Here is a 24,389-nt window from a genome sequence, read left to right on the forward strand (position 1 = left end):
GGGGAAGATGTGGCAAAAGTCAACAGGCGGGTGGCTCAAAACAAGTGACGGCTGCATCGAGAACTGAGGCCTCCGTACATGGGTCATGGGTTTCTACCCTTGCGCCACCGCCGCACCCAAAACTGTCATTCTTTTCTTGCTGCCCTGGTTTCGTCATGTCATCTTGGCAAAAGTCACTTTCATTATTAGTTCTCTGTTGGAGGGCCATGTAAGCCAAGTTTATTTGTGCCACAAATTTCAGCAATGAGGCAATTCAAACTGCTTTAAATGATAAAAACATGCAATAAACAGCAACGGCAAAGGGGCATTACACTCCAGTGGCAAAGTAAAGAAAAGAAACTCAGCATTTCACCATTTTTTGCTGTTTCCTGGAAGTTTGTTCCAAATTAGAGGAGCATAAAGACTGAATGCTGCTTCTCCATGTTTGGTTCTGGCTCTGGGGATGCAGAGCAGACCAGAACCAGAAGACCGGATACAACGACAACAAATTAAGGTATTTTGGTGCAAAGCTATTCGGTGATTTTGGTGAGTCTTGGCTGATGAGCCCTATTTTTCTCAATTTCCTTTGCATGTATTACATGGACTACACTGAATTAAGGGCATGAGGGTAAAGAGGACCAGACATGTCTGCATGCAACTCTTTTCAGGCTTTTATTTGTATTAATTTTGTTTGATATTATTCACTAATTGGACCACTTTAATACCTCAGTACATACCAACTAAATGAGTTGGTGTTTGCTAAAGCGTGACACAATGTGTCTGTTCAAGTGTATGACTACTACTAAGGGAAAGTGCTGTAAATAGCAGAACTTTTGATCCTTTCACAAATGATTTGCTCACAAGAAACCAGGAAAAGCCCCAGACAGGGCGGTCTTTGTGTGACAAGTGGCTCGCACAAGTCAAGCTCTTTGTTGTTTCCTGTGTGACATGCAGCCGAGCTTCCTGAACGCAGCTTTCAGGCACACCACCAGCACAACTACCAAGACACCTTGTTAACTTCCTGCTCGTCTGTACGTGTCGACTTTTTTTGTGCAAATAACCAGACTTCCCTCATGTTAAAAGCAAGGCTCACAGCTCAGATTTACTGCACATACAGTGCTTGTAGCTTCAGGGAGGAGTTAGATTTAAAGTTAAATTCGGATCTCGTGTGGCAGATTTAGGTGGTTGGTAAAGTTTCGGTGGGTTTGCAGTCGTGTCATGATGATCTTTCCATTTTCTGATGAATGGAAAATGGAAAGATCATTTTAGTTCAGCGCTCCTTCACGTGGTCAAAGGTATTGTTTTTTTAAGGCAACTCCACTGAAAATTTCTTTACAAGATTTTGCCTGATATTTAGGATTATCTGATGGGGCCTTGAGTTTCACGTACATGTCTACGTTCTTGTATTACAGAGTTTCGACTAGAATCCCAGAAAGGTTGTATACCAATTGTTTTCGGGTCAAATAACTGGTGTAATGCAGTCAAGGCCTCAGACATATATCAAATATAGTTCATCTCGTATAAATATATAGGCATATATTTAAAGAACAAAAAGAGGAAGTACAATCAATTTAAAGCAGTTTTATTGATGACATCAAATGAATGAAAATCCATCTATTGCAGTCATCGTAGAAGGCTGTTTGATCTTTTTGGAAAAGTTTTTTTGTTCTCATCAACAGAATTCATGTGTTCGCAGAAATTGGGATGAATCACCTGTCGATGGCAGTAAGAAACAAACTAGAAACTAAAAAAGAAAAAAAAAAGAAAAACAGAAAATGCATTTATAATTGCCCTGTTAAATGTTGAGGTAATGTGTAAAACACACTTCAGATGAATGGGCAGAGTACAATCGTTCATACATAAAATATATACAGAAGTACATTAACACTCACGCAGCTTTCTTCTCCTATTGCACGGCATGGTAAAAATGTTAACAGAGGACACTTGAGTCAAAAATGTTACGGTTCAGGCATGATGCGTTGAGATAAGGTAAGTACAGATGGAAGCCAAAGATTCAGGTTTTTCCAGTGTCACTGGTACCTTTACGCCGTAGTTTCATGGCCTTACTGGGCTCGCGGCGTTTACAAAGAGTCCGTATTCACAACCAAGCGAGAGTACCGTTTGATGCGAGTGTGAAATTCACAGGGTAGAAGTAAAGCAAAGATGGCAACAAATACAAATATAAGGTCATACTGGCAACTCAAAAAGCACTTAAATGTAGTTAAACGAGAACGATAGGTTCCAGTGTGGGAGATGTTGCCTGTTCTCAAACAGAGATAAGCAATTTTTATTACTGTTATTTCCAACAATCAAGCAACAGACGTCCCAGAAACGTCTGTCCAAATGGATGACCAACGGGCCATGGAAAGTGTTCAAGAAAGGAAAGTGCATCTTTTTTTTATTTTTAAATACCCGAAAACATTAAAAACACTCTTATAATAAACATCTGAAATAGTGTTTTTCTCTATAGTGCAACAACAGACAGGATCAAATGAAGATTATTATTAACCTGCAGGCAATCAAAGCTCTATAAACATCTAATTGTTTTTTTTTTTTTTTTTTTTTTTTTTTTTTTTTTTTGCCACAGTAGCAGAACAGTTAAAAAGGCAACTCAATGATTGATGCATGAACACAAACATGCCAACATTATACTGTACACAGCGCTCTTTTTTATATAGAAATAAATAGCTGAATTATCATCTTTAACCTTTTTAAATAATCTCCATCTCTATATGAATCTGATGCACATTTAATATAAAGTATCTAGTACACAACTGCAATTTTAACACTACTGTTAGACATAATATAGTTCTCTATGCGTAATTATTCATTGGACTCTAAATGAAGACCTGTAAACTTCAGTTTTTCCACTCCGACTCATCACCTTATTAGAATAACATCAAATGTCGGTCTCTCTCTCTTTTTTTTTTTTTCAGGAGTTTTTTTTTTCTTCTTTTTTTCTTTTTCTATATACAAACATTATATACAGAGTAGCTGATAATGAATGCAGGATTGTCTGAAACTCAAAATCAACAAGTGCTTTGTGGGGAGTTTTCTCTACTGTGAAGTTTATCTCCTCTGTGGTGACCCTTTTTCCTTCAGGTTAGCCAGCAACCAATCCACATCAGAGTGGAATAAAAAGAGGGAGAGTCACAGCTTGCAGAATACTATATGTGACCATACATATAATTTAACATGTGCTCACGGTGAGCATGTCAGGCAAAGGGTTCCTACAAACTTTTCCTTTCAAAACTCCGGACTCCGAAATGTTCAGATTTCTCATTTCATTTTCAGGCAGTTTTTCCACAGGAAAGTGAAAAACAGTTTTTTTTTGTTTGTTTTTTTTTTCATTTAGCAAAGGTCAAACTTTTTTTTAGCTTGTTTAGTCAAGGTGAAAATTTCAGCGCCTCATCATATTGAGATAACAAAAATCTAGAGCTGCTTTTATGATGTTCAAATGTTACTTTATCTGAAGATATCAAGATCCTGAGCTCAATATACCGTGATAGAAATTTTGATAGGAAAATGCCTTGAAGATTTTTTGTTGAGATGACATTATCAGTGCTTTATGCTCTTGTCCTGAGCTCTGCATCTCATTTTCTCATTATAATGCTTTCAGTATATCATAACCTCAAGAAATATTTAGTTTTTTTTTATGATTAGGGTTTCCCTGTCTCATTATCTAGAGATAATAAAATGTTAAGCTTGTTTTTGATGCAGTAACAGTTTTCGTGTCTTTATTTTGTCAGTAGCGAGATTTTAAACTCACTTCAAATATTTTTGATCCTACTATGCAGAGAAAAATGAATATCAGGATACTTTGTGCTTAAGATATGGCAGTTGTGGTAACATTTTTCATCTTACCATTATCTTGAGATAATGAGACCATGGGCTTGATTTCGCTATCATATCATTTACCTAATATCCAAAGCTCAAATGTTTTAAATAACTGGCGTGTTTTATCAATCCCCCCAAAAAATAAGTCACAACATCTATCATAGCCTCATAAGTTTTTGCAAATGTCATGCAAACTCCACTCTTGTAAAGATTATGTCGGAACCCTCTAAGCAACCTGCAGCAGAGGAATGGGAAGGACTGTCATGTTCAAGTGATTTCGTTTCAATCTGTACTCAGATTTTGTGCATGTTTTAGAGAAAGATAAAATATTGCACATTATTAAAGTTCGAGATAAGGAGAAATCAGTGCACCAGAATGCAAAACATATTTGGTCCGAAGTAGGGATTACATTCTATCAAATAAAACAGTGAGTCCCTTTTTAAGGCCTGGCAAACACACACCTCTAACATCCAAAACTTTGAGCTCAAGACAGAGCCATCGGATCAACGGGCTTATTGTTTCACTGCAGTAAAGCGACACTGGAACCAGTAAATGTGTAGAGCAGTGCTGTCTTCAACCCCCCCTCCTCCCAAAAAAAAAATACAGCTAATCAAAGTTTGAAAAAATTTCTGCCAAATCAATTTCCTAACTTGAAGGGAAGCCCTGAAGACCTGAAGCATAATACTTGCCCTGGATCCCTTAACGTACAGGTATCAGCTCCCTTCACACTAGCTGAGATACTGGGTGGAAGAAAACATCAGAAGAGGATTGGAGGATGTCACCTAATGAACTAGAATGCAGAGAATAGCCCCTATGATGCAAATGGCACTGTTCAGTATGAATACAAACACTAGAACACCTGTACACACCTGGATAATTTGCTTTATAGGAAACACAAACACTTTATATTCAGTTTGAGCTGCTTCTGCTGACAGCAAACTTGGGTCCAGTCGGGACACTGGTGACTTGCCTGGTCCCTCATCCTTTTATAATTGGCACACCGGAGAAGGAAACACTGGAAAAAAAGACGAACGTCGCTACAAAATGCAGCAGCGACTTAGGATACTCCGTACATGTCCTCTGACGCAAACAGGTCCAGAGATTACAACAAAGTTCATAAACACTGAATCCAGTTTGTTCTCATACAAGGAAGCAGAGGACGGTACTGGAGGCAAAACCCCAGCGCTACCATGCACTTTCAAGATAACATGGTCCATGTGTTGCTGCAGGGCAGGATCCCCCCTCCCCCCTCGCCACCCTTTCTGTAGTGCTTGGAAGCAGTGCATGTTCACACACTTGGATTTGGCAAGTTTTGGGGACAGAGTGCGATAAGCATTTATTTCCTCAACATCACACCTAAGCATAAAGCTCCCATTGCAACCCCTTAGGAAAAAAAAAAAGCCTCAACCTCTTGTGAAAACAGACGCTTGATGGACGTCTGTGGAAAATACGCACGTCCCCCAATCTTGTTTCTGCAGTTGACGTTGAAGCTAGTTTGCATTAAGCAGATGCGGAAAGTGAGAATGCAGCGTGGAGACACTCCAAGTGGCTCCACGTTTAGAGAGAGATTGTGGATGAGAGACAGTTTGAACGCAGCTGTGTTTCTTGAGTTAGTGAGGTTTATACAGGCTCTTGGTTGGGTATCTACTGCCTCTGAAGATCACCAACACTTAGCACATTTTCATCAAATCTGGTTCTGTTTTATGATTTTTTTTATTTTTTTATTTAGTAAAATATACTTGGTAATCCTGGGCCTTCATTCATTAATAAGATCTTTCTTGGTTCTGTTTCTTGTGCTCCAAATGCGTCCAGCCACCAGGAGGTGGGCTCAAGCTACCTGTGTCCTGCGGATCAACTCATGCTGTGGTCGCACTGTCCAGCAACCTGCACAAAGGATGTTAGCAGAGGCTGTCTGCTTTCACGTGGAGGATTTTGGAGAAACCTGGTCTCTTCTTTAGAGCCTGAAAAAAAAAAAACAGAAAACAAAAGGATAAAAATAAATCCCTGTGAAATTTGTGGAGCGCCACTAACAGATTCTCCCAATTTAGCAATGGATCGCTGCAGCTCGACAGCTACCAAGGGCCTGATTCTCTGTCCATTCCTGCAGGATATTCAGGATTATTGGTGTAAATGAGACTGAGAATGATTCCATGTCACAATTTATATATATATATATATATATTTGTTAAAGCAATACAAAATCATGCATCATTTTTAAAATTGTGCACTACCTTGTATCAGTCTGCCGCATAAAATCCCAAATAAGTTCACTGAGGTCTGTGAACATGACACAGACATGTGTCGACTTCTGTGGCGACACAGAGGCCAATGCAAGTAGGCATTGACTTCATTGCACCACACGTCAGTCTGACACATCAAAACAAAGCCTTTCATGTCTCTAGTCATGGGTGTTATGAAACCAGCTCACACAGTCAGTCCCACTCATCCAACACCAATAGATTCAACAACTGAATCAAGAGTCAATTCTGACAAAAAACAGATGTATAATTTCTAGTTTGCCACAGGAACATTTTCTTTGCACACGTGTCAGGAACTATTCCCTGACACGTAAAAGGTCAGCTTCTAAAACTCTAAAACTTTAGGCCATCAGTGGTTTGGAAAGTGTAGGGACACACCGCTGTGAGACACAGAGGTGTTGTTTACCTGCAGCTTGATAACCATTTCATCAAACAGCTTTCTGGCTTCTGGGCTGCTGGGGTCCTCAAAGTAGTCTTCTATACCAATCTGAACCACAATGGATTTCAGGTTGCGGCAAACACCTGGTTGGAAGGAGGATTTGTGGATGTAATTCACATCTGAAAGTTGTGCTTGGTTGGGAAGATTTAAATTAGCGCTCTAAAGTAAAAGCTTTGAAACAGAAAAAAAATATATAAATACATAAATAATTGGCTGCGTTGTCCAGAATTTGACATCGAATCGTGTTACACATCAGTCTCAACTCACTGTTGAAGTGGAGCAAGGCTTTAGGGGTGACTGGCGTGGATGAAAGCACCAGCATCTCCAGACCCTTCAGGCCCTCCCTGCAAACCTCTGCTGCCACCTCCTGGTTGATTTCGCTCACATGGTCCAACTCCAACACCTGCAGGCGCATGCAGTTCCTCGCTGAACAAATGGGAAAGAGGAACAGCCCACATTCAACACAAGGACCAAGTAGGAACACGTTTTAGTACAACACATTCACCCAATTTATTTTTATGATCTAGATTTTCAAGAAATCACGAAACAACGCGATCCCTGAAGTCGCCATGTGATTCAAAAGAATCAAAAACCAAAGTAAACAATATGTTGACACAACTTAAGTTCTGAAAAAGAAAATCAAAAATAAAAGGCATCGGTGACATACAATCAAATAATTTTCCTGAGTTCAGATTGGATTTTTTGTATTTTTAAAGCCATATTTGTAAGAGTACACAACGCATGGTTGCCTTGCCAACAGAAGCTCCCAACTGAGATCTCTGATTAATGTTCTCAGGGCAACCACAGAGGCCTTGTGGAAAGTATCACGCTATAAGAACATTTTTCCAGGGTATTAAATAAAAAAAAAACACCATCATTCTAATGTATGTTCAATATTTACCCAGTGAGGCGAGTCCCTGAATCCCACATCCAGCTCCACCCACACCAAGAGCACGGAGATGTGGCCAGCATCTTCCAATCGTCTGCAGGCATCGGTTGCTGAAACGTGCTGGTTGTTGACTGAGAGAAACAAACACTCCAATGAAAACATAATCACCAGATTGGTCTTTCTGTTATCAATTTCATGTCTGATTACTAATTAATGTTCCATCATTTTACCATGGATGTAGGGGCGCCACCTGCAGAGAAATAATATCTCTACACCCTGCGCCAAGGGCCCAGATAACCTCCTGGCCAACTGGATCTGTGGCACTCCTGCAGCCAAAAAAAAAAACAAAAAAACCCTGATGTATGTTTGAAGATACAGTTTGAAGATAGCGGCTTCGTTTACCTCATGTGAAATATAAAACAAGGACAAAAAAGACAGTGAGGTGAGATTCATGCTGTAACATTTTAAGACAGGTGGGATCCGATGGCAATGGTTCACCTGTAGGTTACGGCCTGGAGGGCTCGGCAGTAGCAGCTGGCCAACCATAGGGAGCGATCAGTCAGCAGGTTGGGACAGTGTGAAATCTTTAGTATCAGCAGGTTACTTCCTGTGGCCTTTAACAACGCCTCCAAACCTTCCTCAAGACAGCCACTTTTGACCGAAATATAAGAGAAGGTCACAAGAGAGAGAGAGAGAGAAAAAAAACAGATGTAAAAATAAAGGTCACTTTTAATCATACTTCACTTCTAACAACGTCAGGACATGCTCCTGGGAGCTCTGCTGCTGGCGCTATTTTTTTTTTTTTTTTTTTGCAACAATCATCAGATGCATTCAGCGGCGTACAGCATTTAAGAGAACTTTATGCAACTAAATGCGTGTCCTTCATACAAACAACAATCCACTCGAATCAAACCTCGTTGCTTGTTTTCTTCCGGCAAATAAAAGCTGATATCCACATGCTGGGAATAATTAAACCTCACACAAACGTCAGCATACATCACTCGTGTTCTCTCTGCTGGCTTTCCTCTCATCAGTCACTGTTCAGGAAATCGCTCGGTGCGTCGCTCGGCCACAACAGTCGGGCAAACAATGGGGTTAATCAAGTCAAGGCAGCACACAGAGCAGGAATAAATAGGAGGAGGAGGAGCTAAAGCTGTAATCTGCCTACAACAGTGAACGTGTCGGTGTCTCACCGTGTGCTTTTAAGGTAGTCCTCCTTGGATTCTTTCTTGCCTCGCTGCCTTGGTTTAAGGTTTTGCAGAATGAGGGAGTGCGTCTGCGTGCACCACTGAGACAATGTGGTCAAAAACTAGAGAAATTCATACACTTACAATAATTACACTGTTCCACAATTATTTCTCCTTGAAACAGAGGACAAAGCGCAATGACAAGCGTCGACAACGCACCTTGGAAGAAATGCGAGCGTTTTCCAGCAGCACCCTGGTCCACACAGCTGGGTGTCGGGACACGAACCTCCAGTTGCGGCAGACCTCGGCGGTTTTCAGGAGGGTTTTGGTGTCCAGGTAGGTAAAGATGCAGAAGAGCGCTGCACGCATCTTCAGGATCTCTGGACTTATTACCTCGTTGGATTTCGATGGGCTCTTTTCGTGGCGGCATGGCTTGCTGTAAACCACGTCAGATCGACCTGTAGCAACAACACAGACCTTTCAGGCCTTTAACAGATACCATACAGAGCCTCAGGAAAGTTTCCATACCTCTTGAAATTGATCCCATTTTGTTATTACAAAATAACACAAAGATCCATCCATCATGTTAATAAAGACTGAAATAATTGTAAATCTACAAAGACCAGGGAGAGCGTCACTCACTGCACACTAATTCTGGCAGACTGAAAGAGCAAACATTTAGTCTGATTTAATGTCAGATAAAGAGGAAGAAAGGGCTGTGTGTTTTTGTATGTATGGAAATATCTGGTTTCAGGAGTTCCTAAAATAAAACACGTTTAGTACTCGTGTTGCTTTGTAGAACAGAACATCTTAAAAGGTTAACATTCTGTGCCATAAAATGTTGAAAACTGCTTCTCAATTTAGATCCTGTTAGACTATCTTATACATTTTTGCTTTGTCTAGTGCTTTGTTAATTAAGGTCGTCATCATGTGAGACGTGTGGAGTGGCCCATGATGATTAACTGATGATGATGATGATGATGATGATGATGATGATGATGATGAATCAGCTAGCTTTAAGATGAAAAAAGTAAAACTATCCTCAAATGAGAATTTATTTTGTTTTTCTAACCTGGGGAAATTTAGACACATATTGCAGGTAAGATACTGACGGTTATAAGTCACTACATAGAACCCCATATATAAAAATGATTTAATCTATTTCTGTGTAGTAAAACTGAGAGCCTTTTGGAAACAAAGCATAACAATAACTCTGTTATGTATAACAGAGTTATTATTATAGCATTAGATGGGATAGATTTATCCCATCTAATGCTGTTGTTACAGTGTGTTTCAAAGCTTGTTTTAATTTTTTTTCCTTTCTGGTACATTTTGAACTTTGTTGCAATTCTGAAAGTCCCTTTGTTATTATTATTATTTCACTCATTTGTTTTTAATGGGATCTCCTTATTCCTGAAGTCGCATGCCCCTTAAAGTGTGCAATCAGCTAAATATCTATAGGAGATAAACGTTTTGTCTTCACCATCCTGTGGCAAAACCATTTTTGTCACATGGTGGCGCTAATCTCCAGCTAAAAACCACAGAACCAGAGATTGCATAATTAGTTTTCTGCATTTTGTACTTTTTATCCCATCTAATGCTGTTGTTACAGTGTGTCCAATCCCAGCCTGCCGTAACCCTCGCAGCAACATTTCTCCTCCATGACTCACTTCATCTTTGGCCTTGGGAGGCATCTGCTTGAAACCATCAGGGCTGTGAACCAATGCATACTATTTGACTCTTTCTCTCTCTCTCTCTCACTCACGCACACCTCCTACACTCAAGACTGCCAAATGAACTAAAAAAACAAGCCTGTGTGCTTGCAGATACATACCACACAAACAGCTATGGCAGAGTCTCTCCTAATAGGGAGAACTACGTCAGAGCAGAGAGGCTAGCAACATGTTACATGAGACAAAAAAAACAACCTTTTCAGCTAATGAGGAGGCCAAATTTATACATGTGAATTTGTCACTGAGCCCCGGCCCAGTTTCTTTCAGTTCCAGACTGCCACAGTCCACCTGATACGTCCACAGCAGACGGGGAACGCAGAGTGCAGCAGTGGGGTTTGTAAGGAGGTTGGTGTGGGATGATGCTAATAGAAAAATGCACAATCTGTTGTGCAGCTGAGCTGTGCAGCAACGACTGGCTAGCTAGTCTCTTATATAGGAACTGCAAGAGATGGTTTATTAAGTTACTTCCTTGTGTTCTTGAGAGCAAAACTGGTTGAACAATGGATGCAAAAGTTGGATCATGACATAAATACAGTCAAGTGCAAAAGTATTCATACCTCTGGGACTTTTTTGTCAGTTTGTGAAGTTACAACCACAAACTTCAGTGCACAGCACTTTGATTTAATGTCATCAATTACACATGATTGTGAAGTGGAAGTAGAATGTCTTTACAAGTCATGTACACAGAGTCCACTTGTGTATAATGTAATGTCAGTGTAAATCCAATGGTTCTGTGAAGGCCTCAGAGGTTTGTTAGAGAACATTAGTGAACAAACTGCATCATGAAGACCAAAGAATACAACAGACAGGCCCCAGAGCCCAGCTCTGGAGAAGCTTCAGTCTGGGTAAAGTTAAAAAACAGTATTCTAAGCTTTGCACATCTGACATCTACTTAACTTATTATCTAAAAATGGAGAGAGGATGATGCAACTCCAAACCTACTAAGACAGGAAGAAAAGAGCACTGAAAGTTCAGTCCATTTACACTAACGTGAAACAGATAGCCAGAGATACAGTGGAGTTGTTTAGGTCAAAGCATATCAATGAGACCAAACGGTCCAGTTAAAGTGCAGACCTAAATTAAAATGAAAATCTGTTGCAAGACTAAAAGGTAGATGTTGTCCTCCATCAAATCTGACTCAAACTGATGAAGCGAGGGGCAAAGGTTTAATCTCTAGATATGCAACGCTGGCAGATACATATCCCAAATTACTAAATGATAAAATAACATCTCAATACAGCTGTAAGTCAGGGAAGATCAGCAACTGCCAGTTCCACGGTGTTCCACTAACCTTTGAAGTCAGAACAACATCCAGAACCCTTTATTGTTCGTATCATTAAACTCGCCTTGGTGGCGGGTGAAGAAAATACCTCAAGATTGTGACTATTTTGCAAACAACTGTTACCCGTGTTAGGGCGATACGCTGCCCTGCTGTGGTGAGGATAGGGTACTGCAGACTGCTGAACCTCAGCCACAGCTCTCCGCTCTTGCTCCCACATCTCCACTTCAGACTCGGTGGTCCGCGAGCCCACATCCGACACGTCTCCCTCCTCACCCTCGGTGCTGTTCCTGTACGGTCGCCGCTGCCAGTTCTGAATGGCCTGCTTGCGAAGACCCCAGTTTCTAGACCCGCATCCCGGGGAGCGCTCGTAGCCACCCTCGCCCATGCGGCACTGCATGTGATAGTACTGCGCCTCGGGACAATCCTCCATGGGATGCATCTCGACGCTGTCGCTGTCGTAGCCTCCAGAACCCTGCGAGACAGACTTTATCCTCCCTGATGCTCTGCAGAGGAACACAGGGTATTTCAACATAAATATGCTCTTCCTGCTTCGAGCCAAACACATCTATAACATCTCATTCTAAAAGTTCGCTTTAGTCTTAATAAATAACAAAATAAGCTTGGCTGACTATTAGCATGATGAAAGTTTTAGAAACATAAACATGAACAAGCACAGAAACGTATAAGAATCAAAACCTCTCTGAAATCTGCGTTAGAAATATAAAGCCACAAATTACAAACGAGAAAAATGTATTGCTTTACTCAAACCAGAGCATGTAAATCTCCGTTTTGCACAGAAAAATCTGTCTGAAAATGACAGATTGTGTTTTTAATGGGGGTCAAGTGAAAAACGGTTTCTTGGACCAGCATCATTACCACAAGTTTGCTTGGCGACAAACAGAAATTCACTCCACAACAGAAGGAAGTATTCCTCTAAACTGTGACAAAACTACCAACATCTACCATAATTTAATATGCGAACACAAAAACCTAATCTGGAATTAGAGAGCAAATGTAAAATACCTGAATCAGTACAGAAGACATGTTGTCTTATTTTGCCTTGGAAGAAAAGCCATGGATAATCTGCACCACATGCCAAAATATTTCCCATTTCTCAGATTTATCTTTGCAAGCCATGCTTGCACTGATCAAGTCATATTCAATAAGTCACAAAAACAGCTCCCTGTTTTTCTAAAATGATGCCTAACAACAGCAAGGGTATAGAATGTATTGATCCTTAGCGAGGAGCTATTATTAACCCAAGACAGGAGGCTCAGACGAGTGCTTCTGGCCACAACGTGTGTCTGTGTCTGTTCTTCTGTCAGTGATTCAACGGGGAAAGCCTGACGTCACTACAGGAAATACATTCACTTCCAACTGGGAATGACAGTTGGGTTAGTCAGAGTACTACGGTACAGCCATGTGTCTGAGGTCGGTGCCAGAGACCCAGAAATAGTTCAGTCACACCTCAAATCGGGACATCAACCCCGTGTCTCAGTGCTGCTACTGAGGGAGACGCTAAAACTCCAGTACACTTCCCAGGACCCAACAAAATCCATCATGTAGACAACACAAAACAATAAATCTTAAAGGTTTATCACATAACAGCATTGGGTAAGAGGTCGAAACCGCTGCACCTCCAATAAAGAGAGATTGTCCTTCTGACAACAGTGAACAGCTATGTTGTGATGCTGTAAATTTTATTGTTGTAGATATTTTCAGTCTCGCGTTAGATTTGGGCAAAAAAACAAAAAAAACAACTGTCTATTGGCCAAATTTAACACATTTAAAGGTTCTAACAATTTTCCTGATCTTTTTTTTTTATAAATAAATAGATCAAGGAAGCATGAATTACCTATTGTTTACATGTGAGAAAATCAACCTGTTTTTCTTCTGTTTTTGTCTTTAGATTTATCTGGAAAAAAAAATAATATTTCAAACTTCTGGTGACAGTTTCTGACCTACCCTGTGCTGGGAGAAGATCGTCTCTCTGACACTTGGTACATTCCTCTTGTGCTACCAGAGAGGCTGGAATTTCTCTGAAGAAAAATGACAAATAAACAAGTGAGAACAAAGAGTTAATTTGTTTGGAAGAGATGGAAATCTTGAAAAAAAAAAAAAATCAAAAATGTTCATTAGTTTTGGAGTCTGGAAAACGTCTGAGGGGGAAGTGGATCATTTTTCAGTGTGGTGCTGATTCACTACTCACTAACACTAAGAAGAAAGTGCTGACCAAGATGGAACACCAACATTCCTGGGGCTAAGCATTATTAATGCAGAGATCATTTTGAAAGAAAGAACTAATCAAAAACAAACAACCCACCCGCCCCCTTAAAAAATACGAGAATTGAATATCCGACAAGAATTGTAATGAAGTGTGAAGGACAGTTTCAGTTTTAGGTGCCACGAAACAAAACCTCTTTACTGTAAAAACACTTATAAGACTCAGCTGACACCTGCTACTACTTTCTACTTTCTATTATATTTTCCATGACCCCTGCCAGTAACAAACTCAAAAATCCTATTTTTTTTTTGTATGCAGTGAACACACCAGGTCTAAGTACATCCAGGCTGTTCTAAAGAAAACACCCTCTGTTGTGGGAGTTGCTACTGCAAGAAGATGCAAACATGGCTTTTTCAGTGTATGTGAGATGTTTATAAATGAGGACAGAAAAAACACAGAAAGTGTCAGAAATTCTTTAAAAGAAAAGTATTTTATATGGAGTATGTCATCTGTTTATTCAGCTTCAACAGAGAGCTAGACTCTGGTGCTTTGAGTGTCTTTCACTTAGCTTTATTTTTATTTTATTTTATTTTATTTATTTTTTGATAGCCTGCCACAGGCTATCAATTTACATCTAGCCTGGAGACATTAAAACTGGGGAGGGAGCTCTCTTTTGAACTCAGCCTCTGTCTATCATGGTGAAAGCTGAATTTGGAAATAGTGGCAGAAGAGTTTTCAAGTCAAGATATTCCTTCTCAAAAAAACAAGCATGGATACCAATGATTAAAGTTAGAAATCCTAATGTGCTAATTATGCTAATTGCTAGTAAAAAACAAAGCAGTGTTAAATGTCAACTTCCTTGTTGGTTTGTCTTTGGATTAAAATGACAAGACCCTGTTGTTCTCACACATACAGTGTCTAATGTAATGAGCACTCACGGCAGGAAGGTTAGGAAGAAATATTCTGAAGTTGGTTATTATGGTGATGAAAAAGTTCAAAAGGAGATAAAATCTGTACTGGTGGATAAAAGCTCTACAAAAACTGGAAAATCTGCCTAAAAATTCTGATGTTTTCTTATTTAACTTTAGATTTTTTTTTTTTTTTTTTTTACCCGTTTCATTAATTAACTATTAAGTCTGATTATCCAAAGGACATCCAACAGTTGTCTACATCTGTTTGATTCTACTGAAGACCCAGACCTGGTGTCTGCTGTAAATGGGTGCTAGGTGGGACACACTCTGGACAGGTCACCAGTCCACACACACACACACACACACACGACAAAACAAGACAATCAATCTCTTGACCCTACAGGCAAATTTAGAATCTCCATTTGAACTAACAGGTATATTTTTGAACTGTGGGAAGAAACTGAACATGTACAGGTATGCAGACTGTAGATAGAAAGGCCCCAGAACCTTCTTGCCCTGAGAAATCTGACCCTCTATGCCACCCCATCAAGTACAAATAATAAGAAAGCAGGGCTAGCTTGAAAAGTTAGGCAGCATACTGATCATCAAGACAGCAGCTGTTAGTTTGAAATTTGAACATTTGAAAAAACAAAAACAAAACAAAAAAAAACTGAACAATAAATATTTTAATCCATAAACTGTAAAATTTATGGAAAGCAGATCTGAGAGCGGATGACAATTTGGCATGTTCCCAGGATTTAAAAGCTGATTCTCACGCTGTTTTCTTTGAAACAAATTCCTCTCGTCACTCTTCCACACATCACTCATCCCCAAAGGACTCGCTGTTTGCACGAGACTGCGCGTAGACATGAGTGAAGCAGAGCCAGGTGTAGGTCTGTGTACTGACATGCCTCAGAGGAAAAGCAAACACAAGCACAATTTCTCGTTTTTTCCCCTTCTTCCCACTTCCTGTCAGTGGAAATGGTTTATACAGGAAATAGACCAAACTGTCTGAGGCTCTGAGCCCAGGACACGCTGATGAAAAAAAGAAGAAGGGCAAATCTTCAGAACATGGACGAAATAATAATGCATTCATCTATAGAGGTTTGGATGAAATTTCAGTAGGTTTCCGCTTCGAACCCTTGGCGTAACAAAGCCAAAGGAATCTCAGCAAACACTGACATTTGATTCAAGCTGTGTTCCCTTTGTTTTCTGTGAGAAAACACTTCAAATCAGCCTGGAATTAAAATCACAGAGAGAGCCGGAAACAAGTCCACCCCGAGTGTCAGCCCTCAAATAAATCTTTGGCTGTGAGACCCGTCTCCGCGGAGATGAGGGCGACCCTGCTGCCACCGGATGGAGGGAGGAAGAGAGGCTGTGAAGTTGGGCGGCTGCCTGGGTAACATCTCCAGGCTTCCCATTCACGGCGCTACAAGGTGTCAGACAGTTTGAGCTCTACCCCTTGTTCTCGTCATGCTGATTTTTTCAAAGTCAGACAACACTGCACATGCGTGCAAACACGAAACTGAGATATCTCAACTTTTAACACAACGCATCTAAATGCAGGCAACAGTATTGATCAAAAATGGGTAACGCTGCATTTCTGAATGAATATGGTAACAGAAGTGAAACTTTACAGTCCTGAAAATGTAAGTAGCAGGCGTTTACAGGTTATCTGAGCTTTTATTTTGCTGAAAATAGCACCATCCTCTCCTCTCTTGGGTTCACCTCACTAGTTTTCCATAACACCTAGGTTTTAGGACTGGCATGGCCTTGGAAAAAGGTTGACCAGTGAATCATAAGTGTATTGATTTCACCATATGTTTTGGATCATAAACTTAACAAAAGACATGATAACAACATAAAATAGCTCGCTTGTACAGTCCATCAGATTGCGATTTAAAAGATTTCCAATTGTACCTGGCAGCAAGCAATGTGTGCCACACATTGATCATTTATTTCATGCCAAATAGCCCTGGACCGTTTGTTGCAAAAGAAATTGAATGTTATTCTCATTTGAGTCCCATTAGAGTTTAGCAAACTGCACGTGTTTACATTCATTAGGAGGGAAAAAACACTTTGCTGGCATGTCTCCAAAACAGCTATTTGTCTTGTGTAAGACATCAGTAAAAAGATACCTTTTTCTTAAAGGGATTCATAAATATTCCACTAATGACTTTTGTTAAATTATCTTCTAGAATCTTTAACTAAAGAATGCAAGTGTTGGTATGAATGCAAAGAAATTGCTTAATAAATTTAAATATATATAGTTGAACTCATTAATTTGAGGTGCCTGTAAATTAGTATATAGAGCAGTCATATGGATATTAGGAAATTGCTTGATCAAATTTAAAAAAATTAAAGGTCAGGGGGAAAAAAACTGTGAAAGTATGCTGCAGCAAGAAAAGAGAAGTATAATTTTAGGATTAATTTGCACCTTTACAAGGGATGACAATAAATTTGTCAGTTTCTGTGCATCATGAACAATGGCAAAACATTGCACTGAGTGAGGGATTAATAATGCCTCTGTACAGTCACTGATGGTCTTTGAAGAAAAGGATTTCCACACAGAGTCTAAAGAGAAAATTTGGTCTCAGGCAGATCTGAAGCACATCTGATTAAAAATCCTGTTAAAACCTTGATGGAAAGCAGGAGTTGGTTTCCATGGCAGCACACACATTTGCAGAATATGAAGCAGGTCACCTCTTTCTCCACAGGTGTTGGATAATAATTTAAAAAGGTGTCATTTTAAGAACGACCTTTTGGATATTGTTCTTTTTTTTCTCTTTCTCTTTCTGTTTTTTTTTTTTTTTTTTTGCATCATTGTGTAATAAGGCAAAACACAAGGGGAGAGTGGCACAGTACAAGCCCTGAGCCTGGAGACAAAAGAGCTGGATGTCAGTCTAAAGCTGCAGAGGCTCCTCTTTGTCCATTACACTCTATGGTAAGGATAAATTGCAGCAGAGACTCGATGTTCTGACTGATGTGGTGCTGAATGATAAGCAGACAAGGATCATGATTCCTGTTTCTGTAGTCTCCTTGTTCAGGAAGCATCAGCTGATCAAAAGATCGTCTGGGGACTCCTGTTGGAGGAACTTAATCCAAAAACCTCACTGATCTTTCGCTTTAGGAGATCTGAAGACCTGCAGGTTTAAAAAGCAAACTACGTCTGTGACTACCCTCATTGATTCAAATTGACATTGTAATTAGAAAATGCATACGTGTGTGTTTGAGGCAAAGATTGACAGTTCAGCGTTCCCGATAAATTGTAGCAGCATTTTGATCTCTGTGACTCCAGCTGTTTTATTTACCCCGCAAACACATTTAAAACGGAACCAAAACGATCCAACAGGAGTGCATGAATACTGCATTAAGACCACAAACTAAAAATACGTTGAAAGATCCGAACCTGGCGCCCAGTGCCCTTCGAGGCCTGCAGACTGCAGCGTCCCAGGCTGCCATTCGGTGTGGTGCCGCAGCTGCTGATGATCTGCAGCTGTTTCTCAGCACGGTCAGCTCGGTCCAGAAGCTCCTCAATGAACTGCTGCAGGCGCACCTTAGCGTTGGCTTCCCGTGCCGCCGTCTCCTGAAGGAACTGGTCGATCTGGGAAACCTCCCTGCACACACGGAAGGAGGAGGCAGTTTTATAAAGACAGTCTTTAAACTAGAAGCTATTTCCCAATGGGACAGGTGTGTGAGGGCAGAAGCAGCTGTCCTAGTAAATCCCAGATACTCTAAGTGAATGCAACTGGAGCAACAACAATTTATCTTTGTGGCACCACATCATTTAAACATTTAGGTGACTCTTCCAATGTGAACTGATAATCTTTACTTGTTTGGTATATTTTCTTTTAAGATGTTGAAATGTAGACAGGCGCACTTCTTTTCTGCGCAGAAGAGCTGCTGCAGAGAACTCAACTGAGGATGAAAAAGGAGTCACTGAAAATGTCCCGGCCATTAAATGAAAACTGGGTCAGAAGTCTGTTTGTTTGTGAGCATGACGGTCATTAGTTTGGATTGTTTATGTTTAGCCGAAATCCATCAGTCGATGCATCGAAACATCATACATCCCAGAATCTACTCCTCAGCAGCAGCAACACGCATAATGAAGGTCTTATGAAATGGGGACATTCAGAGATAAAAATAGTTTGGTGTCTGGCACGGTTAACTTTACTCCTCTCCAGGCACAGCTGACAAGAATTGTGAATCCAAAATTAGTCAAGGTAGCTGACAGTCAGCCAGACGTAAAAGCTGCATAACAAAACAATGAATCAGCAAATGAAATGAAAGTGAACTGTTTAAGGAGGGTTTTTTTTTTTTGCTTTCACTGAAATTTGCCCTTCGAGGTTTCAAATGGTTAGAAAATACATATGCATTTTTATTCAATCTTAAATAAGTAAATTTATTTCAGTGGGTCAATTTAAAAGCTGAAACTTAAATATTTATTTTAGATAGGGTGACATACTATAACATTTTATCACATTATATAAAATATGTCAGACACACAACACAGTCCAGCCACTGACTGCTAAAAAGATATCAGAGCATATAAATAAGGGCCCCACAGTTTATCACAAATTCATCATTACAACTGCACAAATTAAACATAGTGTGCAGAACTGCTTGAAGTCCAATAAATGTTTGCAAACTATTTTGGTACCATGCATTCAGGCAATGGCTGCAAAACTTTGGTGAGGTGTGAGGTGACCACATCATTATGAAAACACAACAGACATCAGTCAGAAGGAACTTTTTCAAAAATACCTGATTGTTGAGATGGACATAATGATTTTCTTTCTTTCCAGTGGCTGGACAAACTACTCATTACCTGCAGTCTATGTCTGCTATGAACCTGCGGCAGTAAGACTTTTTAATTATTTGTTTATGCATCCCAAGTCATATTGTTATTTGTATTTCGCCAAAATCATCACAAATTGACATTTTCCAAATTTCTGGCAGTGAAAGTTTGAAAATTTAGACAAATACGTCGTTATCAACTAGTGTTGGCTAGTCAGATTGGTTAGTGAGCACAATTAGCAAATCTAACTGTTTTTTCCAACAAGCAGCCGGATTGAAGCACGTCTCATGTAGGTAAGCAGATTACTGCATCATTTGTCAGACATTTTATTTTATGTTATTTAAAAATTCTAGTGTAAGAACAGGGACAAATAATTCACCCCATTTATGTAAACCAATGAAAGCAACATAGAGGAAACATAGAAAAAGCTGATTTTGTTAGTAACCAGTAAGCAAAAAAAAGCATTTTGTGCTTTGGCATCAGCATATTCATGCAGCTTGTCTTCATCAATTATTCAACTGTATCAGAAATTTGCTTCGTATGACGATAACAGGAGTAACCAATACTTTCCTCCTCTTACAGTATGAAAGGATGAAATGTCTGGCAGACATAATATTTTAGCAGCATAAAACTGTTCACAACGTTGACAATTTTATATTGGTTGACCTTGTTTATTGTATGCAGGAAGGGAGAAAATAGAACATTGTGGGGTTTTTTTTATCCTTATGCAAGAAGAAGTATGTGAGAAAGCAGAGGGTGAGAGACAGTGGATTGTGTCTGTTAAAGCAAAGGGAACAATGACTGGGAAGGGGGAAAAAAGAACATACTGCAGCGGCTGAAACAACAGGTGAAAATCTGCAGCCATGTGGAAGCAGAAAAAAACAGAACGTTTGTCAGTGAAGGGGATGAAATGATGCAGTCTTCCTGTTTCAATCCATATCTCTACACAAGCACAGAGATTTTATGATGACGTATGGACACTTTTATCTCAGCCATATTCACACAGATCTCTGAAGTACATCTAAACACACATGTTCGCACCGTCTTATGCACCTGAAACACTTCTACACGTCTGCCTTGCGATTCAGTAACATCAGGATATTTGTGGCTTACGTTACTTCAGCCTTACATGTCAATCCTAACAATGAGAACTGGAAAGACAAACACCCTCCAAAAAGACAAAGTTATCCATTCTTTTTCTTTTCCTCACTTTTCAAATAGCTTCACAAAACTTGTAAGACGCTCGTCTTAGTTTCTTATTGCTAACCACGGACACACACGGTCCCTCTGCTCATAAATCCTCATCTAAATGTAGCCCAATATCGACCAGGCCATTCATTCACTTCAGTCTGAGTTATCTATCAAATTCAATCATAAGGGCCTTCATCTCGACAGAAAGCCAGTCTGTACTGTCAGAATACAAATACTTGCTGTTCACAGAACATTCCCTAAAGATTGTCACGACTATTGCGCACTCCAGATACAGTCACATACCTGCAGATAAAAAAGCCGATTAAATGAGGCCCGTTGATACCTAATACTTTATGCATAGCATTCTTCCACAAATAATTAATGAGTAATATTTTTAATAATGAAAAGCTTTCCAAATATTCCTAAAGAAAACAGTGGCGGAATCTGCAAAATAAATTCTTCTCCTATCAAAACCACTTGTGGACTAACTAGGTTTGGGCAATACTTTCCACAAAGATAAAATACAACTCTTCACCTTGAGGAGTCTGTTAAGTCAGGCAGAGGATCATATCTTAGTGAATTGGAGCCGATATTTTTTAATAGTCACAAAATTGTGTTTATTTATTGATTCCATTGCATAACAATGCAGTAGAACTAATTATATCCAATAATAACCAGTGATGGGTTTTGCTTGAACGGATTTTGATCATCCAGCAAATTGCAAAGACAGATAAAATGAACTGATTTCCTAAAGTCTGAGGGAAAATTTTAAAGGCTGAAATTAAAATGTTCCAGCATTTTCATTTGTCTGCAAGCCGTAGATTTTTTTTTTTTTTATGATTCCAGATGTTCTTAATTTTTCCAGCTGCTATTAAGCCAGTTAACAGCCAAGCCCGAGCAACTTCTGTTTGTTTTCATCCCAGGGAGTTTTATCTTAATGATGTATATGCAGTGACTATTTAAAGAGCTGTTTGTGGTGCATAATTGCTCTGTGAATGAATCTCTCCACAATGTCAGCTGCATACAAAGTAATAAATGAGCAGCTGTGCGTGAGGCGTTGTGCCTGCTCATCATCCTTACCTACAAAGGTTTTGAGCTCAGGACAAATGATCAGATGGGTGTCATTTTATTCTCAGTGCTGCTGAAGGCAAAATTCAGGTTCAGAAAGCTATTTGTGAACGTAAAAGACACAGAAGTTAGACCTCTGATGTGAAACATTACTCCTGTTTGGAGTTTCTGACGGCCTTAGCGGCCGCTGATGTCTTTGTGACCTTGAAAAACTTGGGGATGAGTCAAAGAAAAATGTTTATTCAATGTGTTATTCAAAGGCAGTCAGCTCATTGGAGTCTGCCTAGTCATCGGGCTGGCAGTAAATGTTCTTACTGTGATGCCCTTTTTCCACCTCAGACCTATGATGTACTTTAGAGTCTGAATAAGCTCCCTGTTTCACTGCCAGCTTTTCCTCAGAGACACAGACACATGATATGTGCATGAGTCCGCGTGCGTGTGCATATGTGTGTGTGTGTGCGTGTGTGTGTAGGTGTGTGTGTGTGTGTGTGTGTGTGCGTGTACGTGCGTGTGCATGCTGGAGAAGCGGTTGCTTTGGATAAGATTTTAAGGAAAGGATTTTAAGGAAGCAGTTTCACAATTTTGTTCTCATTCAACCAGGAAACACATGAGCAGCAGTTTTTCATTTCATAAGAGAAATAAAAGAAAAGCAGATCTCATTCAAAATACATAAGAAACTTCTATGTATTTTAGTGTCACTGGGTTTACTGTATCTAGAAATTACAATTAAATGTAGCCTTTAAAGTGGCAGGTGTCTTTGTGTATTTTCTTTCTCACAGATAGTTTTGAAATGAAAAAATGCTTACGTGCTATTTAGGTAGCCTATTCACATCTTAGCTAAAGTTTGCACAGGAACCGTCCTGTTGGTAAAGTGTTAGCAGGAGTTTTTTTTTTTCTACACTGATCTGTGCATAAAGCCAGGTCAATAGGTCGTTTTTCAGGATGCAATGGTTTAACAAGTTACAACTTCTAGAATTATTAAAAAACAAGAATTTGGTGAACAAGCTTGGATGTATTACAACATTTCTCTAATCCACACAGGGTCCACACAAGCATGCATTTTGAATACATCATTAAGTTTCTTTCATCATTGTGACTGAACATCTGTCCATCATGTTTTTCTTTTGAAATGTGGAATGTTTTTAAATCGGCCCTGTTCAAGGTTTTATATGCGCTCCTTCTCCAACACGCCTGAACCAAATGGCTCATCGGCAGCTTTTAGCCCACCAGAGGCCGAGTAATGAGCCATTCATTTGATTCAGCTGTTGAATCAGAGATGCTGAGATCCAGGTTCCAGCCTTCTCAACTAAACAGTCACCACAAACCAAAAGGTAATGGCCTATAATGCTCACAAATAACCCAGCAATCCCCAAAGCTCAAGCTGATCATTGTGTCGATGTAAATAATGTTTCTTAAAGAAACCAGGTTGACTGGATGCTTCACAATGTCAAACATCAACAGCCATCTTTGACTGCTGGCATTTTATAAACCAAACAATTTTTGTTTTTGCAGTCAACAGATGACACCATTATCTGCTATCTGATACTGATAATTATAGTCTTCTATTAATCATCAATAGGCTCTAATGCATTTAGTGTTCATTTGAATGTCTGTTTGTTATCTACATGGTATTTAACAATGCCATTAGTGGGGGTTGGTAAATAGCCCATGCATTATTTCTAGACACAGAGTAGTGATGTGTGGAGCTGTGTTTGTACAGAATGTTTCAGCAGTTTAACCTTTTTTTTTTTTCTTTTTGCATGTTATTAGTTTTGAAACAGCTGTTTGAATAAAAATTTAGCATTTTATGATAGGAAGCACTTCTATATTTAAATATGCAGAAGAGTCAACAAAGAGATAAAAAAATGAAAGGAGCCACGATTTGTCGTGTAAAGACGTCTTTTCAGACTTAGCCTTTCAGAAAAGTAAGACATTTCTTTTTCACTTAGGTTTTATTTTTAAATGCCTCTGTTTCACAACCTGCAGGACCTCCCTCTTATTTTTGAGAGAACTCAATTTTTAATTTATAAATAAAACAGAAAACAATATTTTACTATTACTGTTATGAAAGTATGCTTTTGGAAACTTCTCATAGACCAACTGGCATGTGAGTTGATTGGACGCACAGCTGTGGATGTATTTTAAGGAAACACGTGCTTTCTTGTTTGACACAAGAAACAAACAAATCTGTTTGTCTTTTTGCGTTCTTGGGTCAGACGCTTCACACAGCCTGTGGCGCTGGTGCATGTCAGGCTACTTTCTGTCAGACAGCCCCAAGGCAGCAGCTGTGGCTATAATACAGTACCTTATCATATTGTGTGCATGGTTGGGTGATTGGGTGAGTGACTTAATATAGTGTGAAGTACTTTGGAGTTCTCTGGACTACATGAAGCTTGGATTTATTGCAACATAAATCCATCTGTCACCAGCTTCCTGCTGAAGCTGGAGACAAGGCGCCGTTATCCACCGTAAAATGTGTCTTGTACTTACCTGAGCTAAAAGGCCACTCAGCAAGGTGGAAGCCACTAATAAATAAATCTCTAACACATTCTTTCTCTCATTATTGTGTCATTTAGAACATACCAATAATTTT

At 39.6% G+C, this 24,389-nt stretch overlaps 1 protein-coding gene across 3 annotated transcripts in view; it reads right to left on the reverse strand.

The window, feature by feature from the left end:
- Positions 1-1,546: 1,546 nt before the first annotated feature.
- Positions 1,547-24,389, reverse strand: part of fbxo41 (F-box protein 41) — a 36,901-nt gene continuing 14,058 nt past the window's right edge. For 2 of the 3 annotated variants that reach the window (XM_007567249.2, XM_007567250.2), the window contains exons 4-14: positions 18,149-18,356; positions 13,570-13,643; positions 11,728-12,107; positions 8,809-9,047; positions 8,596-8,711; positions 7,901-8,053; positions 7,633-7,728; positions 7,415-7,533; positions 6,781-6,939; positions 6,481-6,596; positions 1,547-5,777 (exon numbers count right to left, since the gene is read on the reverse strand). In XM_007567249.2, the coding sequence (XP_007567311.1) occupies positions 5,715-5,777; positions 6,481-6,596; positions 6,781-6,939; positions 7,415-7,533; positions 7,633-7,728; positions 7,901-8,053; positions 8,596-8,711; positions 8,809-9,047; positions 11,728-12,107; positions 13,570-13,643; positions 18,149-18,356 (1,723 nt within the window). In that variant the 3' untranslated portion in view covers positions 1,547-5,714. The remainder of the gene's footprint in view (positions 5,778-6,480; positions 6,597-6,780; positions 6,940-7,414; positions 7,534-7,632; positions 7,729-7,900; positions 8,054-8,595; positions 8,712-8,808; positions 9,048-11,727; positions 12,108-13,569; positions 13,644-18,148; positions 18,357-24,389) is intronic. The other variant, XM_016679265.1, reaches the window with a different exon arrangement.

This window comes from Poecilia formosa, unplaced genomic scaffold (genome assembly GCF_000485575.1).
Source record: "Poecilia formosa unplaced genomic scaffold, Poecilia_formosa-5.1.2 Scaffold206, whole genome shotgun sequence".
In the NCBI taxonomy this organism is placed as follows: Eukaryota; Metazoa; Chordata; class Actinopteri; order Cyprinodontiformes; family Poeciliidae; genus Poecilia; species Poecilia formosa.